We start from the raw sequence: 19,843 nt of genomic DNA on the forward strand, positions 1-19,843 counted from the left end.
GGAGATAATTGTCTATGCTGTTCAACTTGTGACTGGGTCTCCATCTCCTCACAATCCTCTGCTTTGTTTCTCTTCTTATACTAATTTTAGTTATTAGGAGGTGTCTCTTATGTTGTGCTCTTCCTGCCACTTATTGGTCTATCGCAGATATGTATCTTTTCTTTCACTTTCCTGAAATCAGTATTTATTATTATTTATTTATATGCCGCCATACCGGAGAGGCTCTAAGCGGCTCACAGCATGAAAAAACAGTACATACATATATTTTCAATAAAAAATCTCAATACGATACAATAAAAGGCAGTGCATACATTTCAGTAAAATTAATCAGAAAAAAAGAGTACAAACATTTCAATAGAATTAAGCTTGATAAAAATGTAAAACCATGTAAGTAAAAAGCATAAGGAATAAAATGCGAGCATGGTTGATATAGGAGAAAATGTAAAACCATTACGATGTCAGCCTATTAAATAATTGAGTCTTTAGTAATTTCCTAAAATCTAAATAAGAAGAAGCTTCTAACATCATTTTTCCAAGCCGTGATTTATTGTGCAAGTTTGCAAGCTCTATTATGACAATTCTGTTTCACTATGTACATTTTGCAAATTTTGGAGTGTGTTTGCTTATATATCATGTTTTTTATTATTATTATTTTTGTTGTTGTATCACAGATCTGTTATTGTATATACTATACATGCTACTTTTTCGTGACAGTATTCATGGTCATTACTCTCCTATGTTACTGTTTTGTCCTGATTCTCTACTACTGACGTTCTGTACTAGATCCTTTTCTTCTGACGCTATAGGAGACTGGCTCGTATTGGCTGGTTTTCCTTTTCTCCTCTCTAACCCACAATGTGTGGGTTTTTTGCGGGATGTTTTCCCTGCTTGGGGAGTGTTAGCATGACCGTAGACCTATTTTGCTGTTCCCACATGGAGTTGACACTGGAGGAATGTACCCTTGAGCCATTGAGATTGCTGCTATGGATAATTCTTGTTCTAATAGGCACACTTTTCAATGACATTTAACATAATATCACTGAATGTCAAGGGCCTTAACAATGTTATTAAAAGAAAGAAAATTTTGACCTATTTATGCTCTTCGCAACCGGATGTCGTACTATTACAGGAAACCCATTTGAGTGCTACATAGGCTAATAAAATACGGCTTCCTTGGACCCATTTGCCTTACTTTTCTCCTGCGTCAGGGAGAAGAAATGGGGTCCCCTTACCCTAGTCAGAAATAGACCGGACATCACTGTTCTATCATCTTCTAATGATGCTAGTGGAAGATGGGTTCAGGTTAGCTTGTGTGTTAATAAATGCCCTGTATCTGTTACTAATCTTTATGCTCCAACATTGGACTGTCCTGAATTTTATGAGGAAATTGCAAATCAAGTTGTGAACTCCAACTCTATCTATCATATAATTGCTGGTGATTTTAACCTAATTTTGAACCCGTGCCTTGATAGGATCTCTACAGCAATTTATTGACTAACCAGGGCGAGTGCTGCCTTGCTAGACATAATGGCACAGCTTGAGTTAATAGATGCTTGGAGAATGATACACCCGAATGATAAGGAATACTCATTTTACTCCCCTCCATATGGATCATACTAAAGGATTGACATGTATCTCATAAGTAGCTCTCTACTTCAATCCCTCAGTGACTCCTCTATTAAAGAAATATCTGTATTGGACCATGCCGCTCTCACACTTTCCCTGGATAACTTAATACTGTTTTTACCACCCAAATCATGGAGATTTAACTCTTCATTGCTTTTAGAAGATTGATTTAAGGAGCAAGTGGAAAAAACTATCACTGAATTCTTTCTTTTTAATATTCCTGAAGACACCAGTTGGAGTGTCACATGGGACTCCTTCAAAGCATACATCATACATGTTGTTTAGTTCAGTGGTTAAAAAGAGAAACAATGCAGAACTCCGAAAGCTTGAATCACTGATTAAAACAAAATAATTTGTGCATCAATCTGATATTAACAACCCTCTTATGGAGGAATTGCAGAAATACAGATTTCAATACAACTCTGTACTAAGGAAAACTGCTGCTCATTCTATATTTGTTCAAGCAGACAATAACAAGTCAGGTCACTTATTAGCATCATACTTAAAGCATAAAAGTGAGGGTAAATCCATTTCCAGCCTGACCCGGGCGGACAGCACAGATATATCCATTACAACTGAGATATTACAGGAATTCAAAAAGTTATATGTAATTTTGTATACATCTGAATCGCATAATAATGATGATCCACATGCATTTCTTGAACAAGTCTCTTTGCCTCTTTTGCCTGAGTCAGATCTGTTTGCCACTCTAACTAAATTTGGCTTCCCCACGCAATTTATGCAAATGATTTAAGTCTTATACCCCCACTACTAAAATTTGCATCAATGGACACCTTTCTGCTTCTTTTCGACCATTGAGGGGAACACGGCAGGGATGCCCACTTTTGCCACTGTTGTTCAACTTAGCCCTAGAACCGCTGTTGACTGCTATCCATGCAAATGACTTCATCAAGGGATTTGTCCATGAAAATTTGGATGTTAAATTATCAGCATATGCTGATGACGCAATACTTTACGTAACTCCTGATTCAATTCCATCTGTCCTCAACATGAAAGACAGCTATGCATTGGTCTCTGGATACACATTAAACACATCAAAATCTGAAATACTGCCGTTAAATTGTGTTCAAGACAAGCATGAAATGGACTTGCATGGTTTTCTTTGGAATCCAACTAAGATTAAATATCTGGGTGTTTATGTGGGCCCCACCTTGGAAGATGTGGCGCAGTACAACACAGAATATATTCTTAAAACCATCAAAGACTCCACTCAGCATTGGTCCCCCCTCAAGTTGACCTGATGGGGCCGACTGGACACCATTAAGATGATGCTACTCCCCAAAATAAATTATATTTTGAGCATGATTCCATTTTTGTTCAAACGATGTACATACCTTGACATTTAAAGTTGTTTGAGTGCATTTTTATGGCAAAGTAGACAACCTCGAATTGCACTACATAAATTGAAGCAACCCAAAGAGATGGGGGGAGTAAACTTCCCTGACTTCTTGCACTACCACCTAGCTTTTATCATGCGACACGGATCGTTGTGGATGGATACTGACACCACCCATAATTCTCCCATCTGGTAACAATTGGAAAAAGGTCTGCATGGTCACTCTCACCTTGTCTACACTCTATCTACTCCATTACGAATAAAGGATAAACAATCCATTTACTATTCTACTCATGAAGTTTTCAAAGCCTACAACAACTTTATGGAAATTAAATTGCATGAATCTCGTCAAATTTTACTGTGGCATAACGATCATATTAAGATATAGGACAGATCACTTGATTGAAAGCTGTGGCAGAATTGTGGCATTTGGACTCTTCAAGATTTAATAAAGGATTTCCAATGGATGTCCTTTGAGGACCTTCACATATTTTTACAATTTGCCACCTCATCAACAGTTTCACTGGATGCAGCTGAGACACTACTTGAAAGCCCTTTATCCGGATGTGGGGAAATTGAGAACTACTCTAGAACTGATTTCTTGAACATCGCTAATTAATAACAACAAAAAAGGAGTTGCTTCAAGATCTTCATGAGAAAATCTTTGACTTCCTCCCTGTCGAATGTGATGAATGCATGGCAAGGAGATTTAGAACTTTCATTAGAAGATGAGACTTGGTAGGAAGTCTGGAAAAATTTGTTTAAATCCTTTCGATCTGCCAGTGTTCTTCAATCTATGTTCTTCCTGCTGCATAGAACTCACTGGACCCCAATTAAGGTAGCAAAATTTTCAAATGGACTCTCTTCCATGTGTTGGTCTTGTAACTCGCAGGAGGGCACATTAATGCATATGATCTATGATTGTGCACATTTAACAGGTTACTGGATTAAAATATGGGACACCATTTCTAAAATCTTACACATATAAGAACCTTTGAGTTTGTGCATTATTATATTAGATAATCACGGCCTGCTACATACACTGCCTGATCATAAGGTGTGACTGCTTAACATCTTGATATTCCTAGCCCTTAAAAACATTTTACATTGCTGGAATTCCTGTCTATGGTGAACTATAATAAATAGGCTAATAAGGTCTCTACTAAGGTCATTCAATACATCATATCCATAAAACCTTAGAGTAATCAATTCTAATAGTTCATAGACCTCAGTGGTGTCACAACACACACGGTATGTTATACACCTAAATTGTCATCAGTCCAGAGATTTATAGCAAAATGCTTAACGTGTTTAAAGTGCAGTCATATAAATATATTAAATTAGTACTCATCTTTGTGTGCAAAGAAACGCGACTTGGGGGTTACTCCGACATAGAGCTATGTTTCGCCAAATGGCTGTATCAAGGATTCCCCCTATAAATAAATATATATAGATTATCTCATAATTTCAATTAAATAGGTATAATAATTCTTTTAGTCAAAGTTTAAAACTAATTCATATAATCAAAATTTAAGACTAACCATTAAGTCTGCCAGAGCGATGTCTCCCGCGCTTCACAGTTCGTGCAGGGAAACATGGCCGCAGCGTCCTACTCCTTATACATATTCAAAAGCAACATGATGAAGTAAAAATCTCTACATGGCCAATCAGGAAGGAAAATCCCATAATGACTTGGATAGATCATCGATTCATATTACACCAGCGTCATCCATTCTAATTTGATGTTCAGGCCCCTAGGTTTTACCATATCTAAAGTAAAAATCCATTTTTGTTCTCTGAAATTGAGTTTCTCTGCTAGATTTCCACCCTCCCACCCTAGTTTCACTTGATCGATAACTCTCCATTTGATATCTGCTATACTATGACTATGCCAATGTTGCACTAGGGGAGCTTCTGTACTTCCTGTATTAATCTTAGATTTATGTTCTGACAGGCACACTGAGATCTTTCTACTTGTGCATCACACATAATACAAGTCACGGGGCATTTTATTAAATAGATCACCGAAGTACTAGTGCATGAAGTAGAGGATTTAGCATAATACATTTTCTTTGTTATAGGATCTATCCAGGAAGGGCCAGTCATGATTTGAGCACACCATTGACATTGTTCACATTCAGAATGGGTGTGGGCAATGTCATGATCATCTTTTTTAATTTCAAATTTATGCAGTGCTAACATTTCACCTATTGTTCTTCCTCTCTTATTAGATACTTTAGGGAACGATTGAACTAAAGAACTTAATTGTAGTATTCCCCAATGTTTTTTTAAGAATGTTAAAAAAACTGTTGCTCAAATCTGAAAAAGGTAATACACAGATAAGATCTTCCTTCTGTTGTATATTCTGTTTTTCTTAGATCAAAAGGGTGCGATTTGCATATTTAGCTCTCAGATATGTCTTCCTGATAGCTTTAGCTGGATAGCCTTGTTCTCTAAAACGTTCAGCTAAGAGCTTCGCCTGAACCTCATATTCTAGCATATCTGTACATATTCTCCGTATACATAGAAATTGGCTTATCGGAATGTTATATTTCAAAAAATAAGGGTGATTGCATAGAAAATGTAAAAAGTTATTTCTTTCTACTTCTTTTCTTAGAGTGGTAGTAAGTTTCCCATCCTCTCCCTTATTAAGCCACATATCTAAATATGCAAGATGATTTGAGTAGTATGTCATTGTGAATTTCAAATAGGGGTCGAGAGTGTTAATCCATTCCAAAAATATCTCAAGTTCTTTTTGTGGCCCCTTCCAAAGAATCAAGATATCATCTATATATCGTTTCCAGATCTTAATTTTTTGAAATATTTGGGCTGGATATATTAGTTCTGATTCAAATTTAGAAACATAAAGACTTACCACTGAAGGGGCTAAAGTAGCCCCCATGGCGACCCCTTGAATCTGTTTAAAGAATGCCCCATTGTACCAGAAATAATTCTGACTAATAACCAACTTCGCAAGTTCTAATAGCCAGTTGCTCTGAAAGTGTCCCAAATCTTTATGTTTTAGAGTATCTTTGATAATTTCAAGAGCAGCTGTCTGAGGTATTTGAGTATCTCTCCTAGCTCTTCTAAAATCCTCAATAGATGGGCTGAGTCTTTTAAATAAGAAGAGATTTTTGCAACTTCTGGTCTCAGGAAGTAATCCAAAAATTTTGAAAGGGGTTCTAATACTGAGTTAATAGTAGAAACAATAGTCTTATGGATCTTTGGAAGTGTATATATTTTTTGTGTCCTAGGCGAGGTTTCCAAAAGAAATTCAATTTCTTTAGTAGTCAGCATTTTTCTTTTTCTCTCCTCTTCTATCAGTAGTTTTATATCAATCTTCAGTTGTTCAGCTGGGTCCTCTTCGAGTTCTACATACGCATTTATACCTTGAAGCTGTCTATTGATCTCAGCATGCTAATCTTTCCGATCTTGTATGGTAATAGCTCCACCTTTATCCGCATGAATTATACAGGCTAATGACGTTCAGTTCATGTCTTGGAACATGGATGTCTACATTTGAACATAGCTGTTGTCTCCTGGCTCTCTCCACACATTCCTTTAGATGTATGGCTCTGGTGTCTCTCTCTGTGTTTTGGATACTACATGTACTTCTGGCTGACTGTTGTACTGATACTCTCCTCCTTCTAAATAGGCATGGGTCTGCTTGCTGTATTATATTATATCAATAATATTTTGTGATTCCTTGCATTGATGCAGCTTGTATGTATCTTGCCTTGTTAACATTTAATGTACTTTTATATGTTAAAATCAATTTAAAAAATTTGAATTTAAAAAAGAAAACAGGTTTTTAATTTTCTTACTACCCCTCCCTACCAATAGAAACAGCTACCTTGGAGACCTGTTGAGGAGTGAGGAGAGATAGTTGTGAGAGTGCAGGCACTCTCCTGTTCAGTTGAGTGACATCATCAGAGGCCTCCCTACTTTCCTTAATTTCTCAGCATGGCTGTGCTGAAGTGAGACCTATTGAGGAGCAAGGAGGGAGAGTTACGCGAGCAAGCACTCTTCTGGTCAGCTGAGCAACATCATCAGGGGCCTCCCTGCTTTCCTTAATTTTTCAGTGTGGGTGCATGACTGTGGGCACATGCTTGAAGAGGTGAGACCAAAGGGGCAATTCCTGCCCCTTTGAAGCAACAGAGAAATGAACAGAGGATTCCTGGTATCCTGATGGAAAACAGAAGGCAGGAAAATCTAGTGTTACCAATAAGCTGATTCTGGTCAAGGAGCCTATTGGCCAGCACTTCCAATCATTAGAAGGGCTTGTGAACAAAGGAACCATGAATAACATCTCTCTAGTAGCAATTCTGTCATCAGCAATTGAATCCAAAAAACAAGAGAGAGAACACATATATAACTAAATCCTCAAATAATATCTGTAATAACTGAAGAGAATTTGAATAAAATCAAAATAAATAGGTATAACTAAATTAATAATTTAATAAATGTGTGCTTTTGCCTGGCGGTTAGGGAACCGCTGCATTTGGGAGTGTACGAGCTTTTTCTCTCAACCCATGTTTATTTCTTTCTCTTGAGAAAGACTCTTGAAATACAATCTGTGTCGAGGAAGCAGAGTGAGGAAACGGAGTGGAATTTGCACCGACACTATGGGCTCCTTTTACTAAGGTGCGCTAGTGTTTTCAGCGGAAAATATTAAAGCAAGCTCTATGGAGGCATTAGTGTCTAGCGCGTGAGGTATTTGTGCGCGTTAAAACCGCTAGCACACCTTAGTAAAAGGAGCCCTATATTTTATGATTATGGATGTGGAATTTGTATGGATTATTTCTGAATGGATTTTTGGATTGTTAGTTTGATTTTTTTCATTGTGGAGATTGGTGAAATGGAAACACAGGGATTCTGCTGCCAGCTGGTATGCGATGTTATAGTACTTTAACTGCTCACCACCTCTTCAATCAGGACATCGAAGAAACAACTAAGATAAGTAATTTTTTACTCTTTGAGGATGATGCTGTTGGAGATAGTATCTTGTTAGGGAGGGCGTGTGCCATGAAGTAACAGGTTTAACATCTTTACAGTCTTCCAGCCGGAGTGGTTGATGTTTTTGTCACTGAGCACACATTTATTAAATTATTAATTTAGTTATACCTATTTATTTTGATTTTATTAAAATTCTCTTGAGTTATTATCGGTGATTGAATCCCATCCTCCGAAACTGCTGCAATGTGGGAGCAGTCCGGCTCCTCCTCAACAGAGGAGGCTGGTTTACCCATGGGGAATGATGTGTGCTGCATCTAATCTAGGTAAGAGTTTAACTCCTATTCCTACTCCAGTAAAGTTAACCACCACAGAGTCTGAACCACAAGACATTCAAAATGTAGTTCTATCTACAAGTTCTAAAGATGTTTCTCTAAAAGATATTTGGTCAATTGTAATAAGGATAGACAAGACTTTGCAGAGTAATTTGGCTAAGTTCTCTAAATTCACTGAGGATTCAGCAGCTAAGCTATCGGACCATGAAACTAGATTGGCTAAAGTTGAACATCTTGCATAAATGGGCTCTAAGGAGCTAGCATTTCAATATGTCTAAGGCAACAATCGAGAATTTTGAATTTTCCAGTTACCTCTTATTTATCTCCCTTGGAACTATTTAAGATGTACCTCAAAAATATTTTGCAGATATTACCTGAAACAATTTCAATTGGAAGCTTCCGTTATATTTCTAGGGCTGTTACAGTTGAAAATCAGGAAGGACCAATAGATGCATTGAACTCTTCTGATAGCCTGGATATATTTAATTTATTGGAGTCCTCTTAGGATTTAATATCTAAAAGGGCTACTCTTGTTCCAGATTCAGAACATCATTTAAAAATGGTTTTAAAAGCATACTCTTTAAACAAAAACATGCAATTTTGTGGTTCTCCTATAATGATGTTTCCAGACTTGGCAAAATCTACACAATTGGACTTTTGTAAAGTATTTAAAACATGGTCGGGCTTCTTTATCAAGGGTCCTTTTATAAAAAATTAAATAGCATTCTTATGAAATTTATTTGGCTGGGTAAAACTCCTAGAGTGGCTTTGGTATCTTTACAAAGGCCAATTTCAGAGGGAGGGGTAAATTTTCCCAATTTTTATAGGTATCATCAGGCCTATATTTCGCGCCAGGGTATGTATTGGGTCCTCCCAGAGCTCATGGAAAAACTTCTAGATTGGTTGTGGTTAGAATGGCAACTCATGTCTCCATTACGCCTTTGCCATGTGCTCAGTATCAAAATGCCTAGTTACAGTAAAGATAACAGAATATTAGCTGATACATGGAAAACATTGCATTATGTAAGCAATTTAACAACTATTCCAATTCACAAATCTACAAATCAATCTATATGGGTGAACTCCAAGATTCAAATTGGCGGAGAAAGGCTCGCCTGGAATCATTGGATGTTAGCAGAAATACGTTTATTAGATTATGTTATCTCTAAAGGTAAAATGCTTGAATTTTCACAGTTGCAACATAAATATGGCCTTAATAAATCTGAAAGTTTTAGATGGTTGCAACTGAAACAGGCCATTCAGGTGGGGTTCCCTGAATGGAAAAACCTTAATAATCAATATAGTATGGAGTTCTTATGCTTTCAGGTGGACTTCTTGGGTCGCCAGGCCGCCCAGTGGTATAAATTGCTGGCTGGATTTATTAAAAAGAAACCAAACACTGGTCTGAGAGACATTTGGAGCATTGAGATTAAACATCAAATTACTGCGTCTCAATGGCCACGAATTTGGACTTGGAGGATGAGATGTAAAGTGTCGGCATCTATGAGACAAACTTGGTTTTTTCTGTTACATAGAGCATTATGGACCCCTGTTCAGTTACAAAAATTGGATAGCTCTAAGTCTAATAAATGTTGGCACTGTCATCTTGAAGCAGGAACTTTAGACCATTTACTATTCTATTGTCAATTTATTATAAACTTTTGGAAATCAATTTGGGACCAAATTAATTGTTTATTAGAAAACCCAGTGGCATTATCATATTATACTGTGCTGTTTGGTATGGCAATGAGAACAAAAAGTCAGATTTCTTCAAATAATAACAAATTATTACTTATAATGACTATCAGATTCGATCGATATCTAAATTTTTATGTTCAAAATCATTGAATATCTTAATTCATTCACTTGTAGCCTCTAAATTAGACTACTGCAATGCACTATTTACAGGTTTGTCACAGAAAGAAATAAAACGATTACAAATAATCCAGAACGCCGCTGTTAAATTAATCTATAAGGCTAAAAAATTCGATCATGTCACACCCCTACTTAAGAAAGCCCACTGGCTCCCAGTAGCACATAGAATAGTATTTAAACAATGTTTACTCATTTTTAAAGCTTTAGAACACAAAACTCCAGCCTTTATATTTAGACTTTTAATACCCTATACTACCTCTAGATCTCTTAGATCTCAAGACCAGCAACTTTTAGTAATTCCCTCACTAAAAGTTATCAACACAAGGCGTAACACTATCTTTTCCATAACAGCCCCTCAATCTTGGAACAATCTTCCATTGTACCTAAGACAGGAAAAAAACTTAACAAAATTTAAGTCAGAACTTAAAAGTTTTCTATATATTGATGCCTTTAATAACTAATTCTTCTTTTTTTCTTTCTGCATACATAACTTAAAGGTCAATTGTCCGTGTCCCCCTTCCTATTGTTTTTCCCCTGAATTTAATTAAATATTTTAAATTTGAATTAATGATTGTATTATTGAATGTAACCTTTAAATAATTTTCCTTATGTTTCATTATAATCTATTGAAATACCCTTTAAATGTATTGTTAAATGTGTATTTGTATTTTAGATAATCGTTTGTTTAACTTAATAATTGTAAGTGTGTTACCAACTATTTTATTTTCAATGGTGAGGGGGGGGGGTGTGAGGAGGGTAATTTTATTATTACATGTTGTACAAGGTATTTGATTGTGAGATTGGGAAGGGTGGGAGATAAGAGCATAAAGAAAAGAAGAATCCAACGTAGTCTGCCATTGCGTAGTATATGCTTTTCAACATTCGGTTCACATAGATGTTTGGTTGATATCTTTTGTGCGGTTTGTTTCATACCTTAACCACCATGGACCCCTGAGGAAGGTGTTTTATCCGAAACATGGACCGTGTCGGGTCCCTAGGTTGGTAATAAGGTTGTATATTTTACTGCATTTTTATTGGTTTAATAAACAACGCCTGCATCTTGTACATAATCTGCAGTTTGTATGTTGGGAGATAAGAGCATATCATTTGTACCATTGATGATTAAGTGATATATTTATTGTTAATTTGTTTGGACACTTATTGTAAGTTTGAAAATGAATAAAGTAAAAAAAAAAACCAAAAAAACATGGTCGGTTTTTTTCAATATCAAGAAGCCAGTTTTACTAACTATTCATTGTGTTTTGTATAACACATTTTTAGTATTAGCTTTGTTTATTATTTGTGCATGGAGGGGCATTTTTAATAGTGCATCTAACGGCCTCTTTTACAAAGCTGCGCTAGTGGCTGCGCTGCACTAGTGGCCCCGAAGCCCAAAGAGATTTAAAGGGCTTCTGGGCTGTTGCCGCGCGGCTTTGTAAAAGAGACCGTAAGTCTGACTTTGGGTGTTTCCCGCAAGACATCCAAATGTCAGGGCAGGGGAACATCCATTTAAGAAACTGCTAGATGTCCAATTTTTTTATGTCAAAAATGACCTATGTAGACATCTTTGCCCTTAGGACACCTAACTTTTTGGGCCATTTTTGAATACAAAAACATCCAAGTTCACAACGTTCAAATCAAGCCCATTTGGACATGGGCGGGACCAGCATCTTAATGGGATGGCCACACAGACATGCCAATAGGGCAGTGAGGCGCTGCTGTGAACTTCACATAAAGGGTACCAGGTACATATGTAATGTAATGTAATTTATTTCTTATATACCGCTACATCCGTTACATATGTCACCATAACCCCCTTTTAGAATATGGTGAGCCCTCCAAAACTCCTCCAAAACCTAGTGTACCCAAATCTACCACCCCAATAGCCTTTATGGTTTCAGATGTCACTTATATGGCAGTACAATAGGTTTTGGGTGGGTTTTGGTAGACTCACACTTTCTACCATAAATATAGTGGGTAGAGTGTAATATTGGCAACATCAAACACCTGCTTGGTTCTGTACTAGGATGTCGCATAATATCTGCAGCTGTCACAGAGGTTGGTATGTACTGTTTCTCTCACATCAGGGGTAGGCAATTGCGGTCCTCGAGAGCCACAGGCAGGTCAGATTTTCAGGCTATCCACAATAAATATGCATGAGATAGATTTGCATCTCAAGGAGGCAGTGCATGCAAATCCATCTCATATATTCATTGTGGATATCCTGAAAATCTGAACTGCCTGTGGCTCTTGAGGACCGGAATTGCCTATCCCTGTCTCACATCATTGGAAGGGGGGTGGGGGTGGGGGACATGCTTTTATCCTTCCAGTGGTCATATGGTCAATTTGGGCACCTTTTTGGCACTTAGATGCTTTGAAAACAGATCTGACGCTGATCATCCAAAAGAGCCATGCTTTTCCAAATTGTGCCTCCTGTATCTTTATTTATTTATTTAGTTAGTTAGTTTTATAGCCCATCCTTCCCAGGAGCCCAGAACGGGTTACAGAGGTACATTCACAATATACTAGTGTCATTGGATTAAGGGTTACAGAGGTACATTTACAACTAAACTGGAAACGTTAGACTAATGGGACCGTGGAAGGTGTTGGAACGGTGCCCGTACAGCAGTGGTCCCCAACCCTGTCCTGGAGGACAACCAGGCCAATCGGGTTTTCAGGCTAGCCCTAATAAATATGCATGAGAGAGATTTGCATATACTGGAAGTCACAGGCATGCAAATCTGCTCCATGCATATTTATTAGGGCTATCCTGAAAATCCAATTGGCCTGGTGGTCCTCCGGGTTAGGGTTGGGGACCACTACCGTACAGAACAGTATCTAAGGCATTAGTGCTGCTACATTGTATGAACAGATATCTGGCAGGCTGCCATTAGCTGACATTTGAGACAGACTAGTCTGCTATTGAGACAGACATGGGGGAAGTCACTGCTTGTCCTGGGATTGATAGTATGGAATGTTGCTGCTACTTGGGTTTCTGCCAAGTACTTGTGACCTCGATTGGCCACTGTTGGAAACAGGATACTAGGCTAGATGAACCATTGGTCTGACCCAGTATGGTCATTCTTATATTCCTATTTCCAAAATGAATTTGTTTCAGCCAATTCTAATAGCCTAAAATTTCCAAATGAGCTTAGAAGACAGCATAATAGCTCATCTTTACGTTTTATCCATATGTGTAAGGTTTATTTATTTATTCAGTTCTATATCCCAGGAGCCCAGAATGGGTTACAGTAATACATACACAGTGTTTGAAGGTACAGGAATAAGGGTACATTCACAATATACTGAAGGGAGGAAAGGGGATGGAGGAGAATTCACAGTAAATTGGAGCAAAGCATCAGGGTATATTCACTGACCATTGGGGAGAAGGAGTGCGGTTACAAAGATACATTCACTTTAATATGGGGGCATTAGGTTTGGATTGGCACAAGTTATAGATGAATATTTACAATGACCTGGAGGCATTCGATTGGATTAAGATTGGCTTAATCTCGGATCAGGGCCAATAGAGAAGTGTTCACATCGTATTGGAGGTATTTGGTTGGAGTGCTTTTGTCATATACTCAGGTCAATAGCAGTGGTGGCAGCAGTATATATCTGTAACTAAACTAGATACATGGGTAGGTGGAGAGGGACCCATAGTAACATAGTAGATGACAGCAGATAAAGACCCGAATGGTCCATCCAGTCTGCCCAACCTGATTCAATTTAAATTTTTTAATTTTTTCTTCTTAGCTATTTCTGGGCAAGAATCCAAAGCTTTACCCAGTACTGTGCTTGGGTTCCAACTGCTGAAATCTCTGTTAAGACTTACTCCAGCCCATCTACACCCTCCCAGCCATTGAAGCCCTCCCCAACCCATCCTCCACCAAACGGCCATACACAGACACAGACCGTGCAAGTCTGCCCAGTAACTGGCCTAGTTCAATATTTAATATTATTTTCTGATTCTAAATCTTCTGTGTTCATCCCACGCTTCTTTGAACTCAATCACAGTTTTACTCTCCACCACCTCTCTCGGGAGCGCATTCCAGGCATCCACTACCCTCTCCGTAAAGTAGAATTTCCTAACATTGCCCCTGAATCTACCACCCCTCAACCTCACATTATGTCCTCTGGTTTTACCCTGTCACCAGCAATGAGTCTTAGGTGATTAGTTGAGTCTGTATGCCGTTTGGGCTTGGTTTCTAAGGTTTCAGTTCAGGTATGCCCTGGTTTGAGAACAAAATGATTTTTACCGCTTTCCGAAAGGGTAGTAGGTCAGTTGTAGTTCGAATGTCTGGGGGTAGCTGGTTCCACATTTTCGCTACAGTCCGCATTCCAGTTGCAATCTGAGTGGTCTGGTCAGGTGATAGATGGAGAGTTTTTCAGGTATTTAGTGAGGAGCCCTGTTGTGGAAGTACTTGAAGGTAACAGTCAGTTATTTGAAGATGGCCCATTTCCCTATGGGTAGCCAGTGTACCTCATTTAGTGCTGGGGTAATGGTAACATTACCATATTGATCAGAGTCACTTGCCTCACCCTATTCTATAATGGCAATTATATACATAATTGCTGATGTAGACATTGCAACCTGTGGAGAATTACTACCATAATATGCACTATTTGCCTTTTTAGCATATGGAAAAGCTTTTGTGCAGTTTTGTGCTAGTTGACTACATCGGTCTCAGACTAACGTACCCAAGGCCATGCGACAAACGAGTGATGGAGGAAAATCTTGTGTTCCTGAATTATTATCCAGTGCTGTAAATATGAAAACACTCTTAATTGAAAGCATCTTTATAAACTTGGGTATCTCAACTCATTCTCTCTGCTCTGCTATTATTTCCTATACCTGCTTCAAAACAGTCAAATTCATCCTTATAACAAACGAGTGAGTAGCAGTTACACAACAACAAAACAAGCATGGACATTATTATGATCTTCTGCCTTGTGGGTTTGTGTTACTTGATTGCTTTTCCCACTTCAAGCCAGTTTAAAGCCTAGAGTCTGGGTAATCAGAAGCAGTGCTATTGGACGGTAATACAAGGAATGGAAAGATAGGACAGTTGCGGAAAGCAACCCTTATGTAGTTGTAATCGCTGCTAGACCTTTGCTTCATTTCCAGGGAGATACCTACGGGCAGGATATGTTCTAGGTGCCTAGCCCAAGCCACAGTAGGAGTCAAAAAACATCATCACCACATTAGGATTACCAAGGCAATAAAAGAGGATCTGAGGATTTGGGATCTGTTTTTACCTGGTTTCCAAATTCTCAGATCCTCTTTGTTCAATGGATCATCCTACTGGCAGACAACTCCCATATATATAGTGAAGAACTAGAACTGTTAAAGGATGGCTCAGGTGGTAAGGATTTCAGCATATGCTTCAGGAGTTCACAGTACTTTGAGCCTTGGCTCAGGAGGTGGCATGAGTCGAGGACAATGGATTTCATATTTTTAGAATTCTTCTCAATTATGGTGGTTCTCCATATAGGAAGCATCAAGATGGCCGCCAACAGGCATATCATTTTCAGAAGTGGTAATAAGTCTGTCGTCAAAGCTATTACCAAGATGTTTCACAGATCATTTGGTACTATTTTGCAAGTCAGGAAAACTGTGCTGCAATGTCTTAACATAATAGAGCATTAGGGGGGGGGGAATTCATCAAGCAGTGTTAGGGCCTTAAGTTGTGTTATTTGGCTCCTAACGCCTTTATGTCCCTGGATCAAGAAACAACCTAGCTGACTATCCCATTTCAAGATACCTGTTTTCAGGTCCCTGCTGCTGACAAGGACAGAACAGTGGTGTCCTCACACATGGTATGGTGATTTAGTCCTCTGAAGTTTGGGCCCTCATCTTGATATCCCTGTCTGAAAAGACCAGGAAGTGATCTAAAAATCTTCTAGAACTTTCAAGAATTTTGTGTAGAAGAGAAGATATGTGAAAAGGTGTTGTTGTCAACTGATACAACAGTTCACAGAAAGAGATAAGAGCATGCCTAGAAAAACTACCTATGCATCTAGCAAGTACAGTATTAGCTTTTTTGGCCAAGGTTTGTAGTGCCCCCCAACAGGGTGAAAAGGCAGTTGAAAGAATGAGACCCACTGTCTAGGAGATCCCCCAGATAAGTGACACCCTATTACACATATATACAGAGGTCCAAAACTGATCAGCAGGCAACAGGGAAAATTATCTTATTCCAGTCTGGATAGGGACTGTGGCACAGTGGTTAAGGCTGTTCTGAGCTCTCCTGGGAGAATGGTATAGAAAATTGAATAAATAAATAACTCTTCCTGCTCAGCAAAGTAGCTCAGTGGCATAGCCATGGGAGAACCTTGAGAGCCTGGTCACTGCCAATTTGTTTAGGCCCCCCCCAAATTGAGATGCTGTCCTTTGCTTTGGGTGGCAGGGATCCCCAAGCCTCGCCAGCAGAAGCCCTCCTCCAACCAAAATGTGACACATTTCCTGGGCCGCTGGCATATGCTAGTTTTTTGAGAAACTGAGCATGCCCAATGAAGGCTCTCCTCTCATGCTTGCATGAAAAACAAACGTGCTGGAGGCAGGCCTATCCTGTGTATGGAAAACAGTTATAGCAGGGATGGAGGCTTTGTGTTGTGGCAGTGGTGACAGTAGCCAAGAAAAGCAGGCTTCAGCTGAAAGAGGGCTTTTGCTGTTAGAGCTTGGGGTATCTGCCAGCTCAGGTATGGGAGGTCGCACAGGAGGAGGGGCAAAATTTTGTACCCCCTTCCACTTTGGTCTCAGGATCACCCCCCCCCCCCCCAAAAAAAAAAAAAAACAACAACAACAAAACAAAACAAAAAAACCACAAAAACGAGGCCTGATCGTAGTGCTCAGAGTTCTTTCCTTCTGATACATGAGGACATTCACCATTATCACATTTTCTGAGCAATGGGAACATTAGCAAACAACCTACAAAAAAAAAAAGCCTGACTTTAATGCCATGGTAAATCAGAGCTTAACACATGAGAAAGTGTCATGTTAGAATGTGCTAAGCCCAGATGTCACTGCATCTTAGCAAAAAGCTCCAAAGTAAATCAATTTAACAAATTTGAGATGTAAAACTACTCCATGTATATGAGAGCCATTTTTATGTATTACAATTTTGTATAGACTTTCAATAAAGATTCCTGCACCTTGTACATTCCGCTCTGCAGTTTATTTTCTTGCTTTTGGTAAAACTAACACTGCCGTCAGTTAAAAGTAAAAGCTTTCTGAAAGATCCAAGTCTTCATTATTTTTTTTTTGAAAGAAAGATAGTCTCCACATTCCTGAATTTGAAAGCTTTTTAATGTGGATAGCTTGAAAATCTGACTGGGAGTGGGGTTACTAGGAGAGGCTTGGGAAATCTTGGACTGCTAAGTTACATTATCATACCATCTCAAGATCTCATCTTCTTTCATTTTGTTTATTCCTCCTTAAATCTGCTTCATCTGTGAAGCTTAACTACTATAAGGAATTAAATTGCTGACAATTTTATCCCATAAGACAAATTACTTTCTAATCTGTTAGGATACTTTTACTTCAAGGGATGAATTCTGGAGATTCCAAGCCAAAACAGTTAGCCACCAATCTGTTCTCAGTCTTCTAAGTGAAATAAAACATGTGCTTTCTTATCATAAATCAGGGATCTCAAAGTCCCTCCTTGAGGGCCGCAATCCAGTCGGGTTTTCAGGATTTCCCCAATGAATATGCATTGAAAGCAGTGCATGCACATAGAACTCATGCATATTCACTGGGGAAATCCTGAAAATCCGATTGGATTCCGGCCCTCAAGGAGGGACTTTGAGACCCCTGTCATAAATAGACAAATATGTGATACAATTTGGCTAATTCACCTTTTGTTCATTTCCCTAGTACAACCTGGTCTGTGCCAATGCCTGGAAGCTAGATATGACACAAGCTGTTCTCAATCTGGGATTTTTAGCAGGAGCTGTCACCTTAGGCTATGCAGCAGACAGGTACAGTACATGCATGAAATATGGGAAAGGGATTGGGACTTGTATACCACCTTTTTGTAGTTTTGCAACCACACACAAAAGTGATTTATATACAGGTGCTTCAAGCATTTTCTCTGTCTGTCTGGTGGGCTCACAGTCACAATCTATTTAATGTACCTGGGACAGTGGAGGATTAAGTGACTTGCCCAGGGTCACAGGGAGCAACATGGGGTTTGAACCCACAACCTCAGGGTGCTGAGGCTGTAGCTCTAACCATTATGCCACCATCTCTTCCATCAATATTATATTTTAATATATTTTCTATTATAAATATAACAGATTGTTTACATTGATTCTAAGTCTTCTGATTTCTAGGAAGTGTTCCCTACCAATGTACTGTTCATTTTACTTAAATCATTCAAAGAACTGCTTCTTTTTTAAAAGTAAAACTCACCATGGAACATTAGTTCATAATAACAATAATATCATCTGGATGGTGGATTTTCTGCCATTGCTCTGGCTGGATTAATGCACATAATAACATAAGAATAACCTTATTGGGTCAGACCAATGGTCTATGAAGCCCAGTAGCACGTCCTCATGGTAGCCAATCCAGGTCACCAGTACCTGTCAAAAACCCAAAGAGTAGCAACATTCCATGCTACCAATCCAGGGCAAGCAGTGGCTTCCCCCATGAATTGCTCAATAACAGACTATGGACTTTTCCTCCAGGAAATTGTCCAAACCTTTCTTAAAACCAGCTACGCTATCCGCTCTTACCACAACCTCTGGCAACACATTCCAGAGCTTAACTATTCTCTGAGTGAATAAATATTTCTTCTATTGGTTTTAAAAGTATTTCCCTGTAACTTCATTGAGTATCCCCTAGTTCTTTTAATTTTTGACAGAGTGAAAAATCGATCCACTTGTACTTGTACTACTCCACTCCGTATTTTATAAACTTCAATCATATCTCCCCTCAGCTGTCTCTTTTCCAAGCTGAAGAGCCCTAACCTTTGTAGTCTTTCCTCATACAAGAGGAATTCCATCCCCTTTATCATCTTGGTCACTCTTCTTTGACCCTTTTCTATCATTGCTATTTCTTTCTTGAGATAAGGAGGCCAGAATTGAACGCATGTGAGGTTGCACCATGGAGCAATACAGAGGCATTATAACATTCTTTTTTTTTAATATTCTTTATTCATTTTCAAAATTACATTATAACATTCTTAGTCTTGTTACTTCTTTAATAATTCCATCACTTTTTAAAATAATTCCTAGCATCTTCTTTGCTTTTTTGGCCACCATTGCCCTAACCCCCAAGGTGGACCCTAGCATCTGATAACTGTGATTTAGGTTATTCTTCCTAATGTGAATCATTTTGCATTTGTCCACATTAAATTTCATCTGCCGCATGGATGCCCAGTCTTCCAATTTCCTAAGGTCTGCCTACAATTTTTCACAATCTGCATGTGTTTTAACAACTTTGAACAGTTTAATGTCATCTGCAAATTTAATCACTTCACTCGCTGTTCCAATTTCTAGATCATTTATAAATAAGTTAAATAGCACCAATCCCAGTACAGATCCCTGTGGCACTCCACTCTTTACTCTCCTCCACTGAGAAAAATAACCATTTGACCCTACTCTCTGTTTTCTATCCGATAACCAATTCCTAATCCACAAGTGAACTTTGCCATCTATCCCATGATGCTTTAATTTTCTCAGGAGCCTCTCA

General features: G+C 38.6%; 1 protein-coding gene across 3 annotated transcripts in view; it reads left to right on the forward strand.

The window, feature by feature from the left end:
• The window catches only part of SLC22A3 (solute carrier family 22 member 3), a 236,507-nt gene that overhangs the window by 70,953 nt on the left and 145,711 nt on the right, over positions 1–19,843 (forward strand). For all 3 annotated transcript variants that reach the window (XR_004538947.1, XR_004538946.1, XM_033939722.1), the window contains exon 2: positions 18,023–18,126. Coding sequence is in view for 1 of the 3 variants with exons in the window: in XM_033939722.1 (XP_033795613.1) it covers positions 18,023–18,126 (104 nt within the window). In the remaining 2 variants the exon portion in view is untranslated. The remainder of the gene's footprint in view (positions 1–18,022; positions 18,127–19,843) is intronic.

This window comes from Geotrypetes seraphini, chromosome 3, assembly GCF_902459505.1.
Source record: "Geotrypetes seraphini chromosome 3, aGeoSer1.1, whole genome shotgun sequence".
NCBI lineage: Eukaryota > Metazoa > Chordata > Amphibia > Gymnophiona > Dermophiidae > Geotrypetes > Geotrypetes seraphini.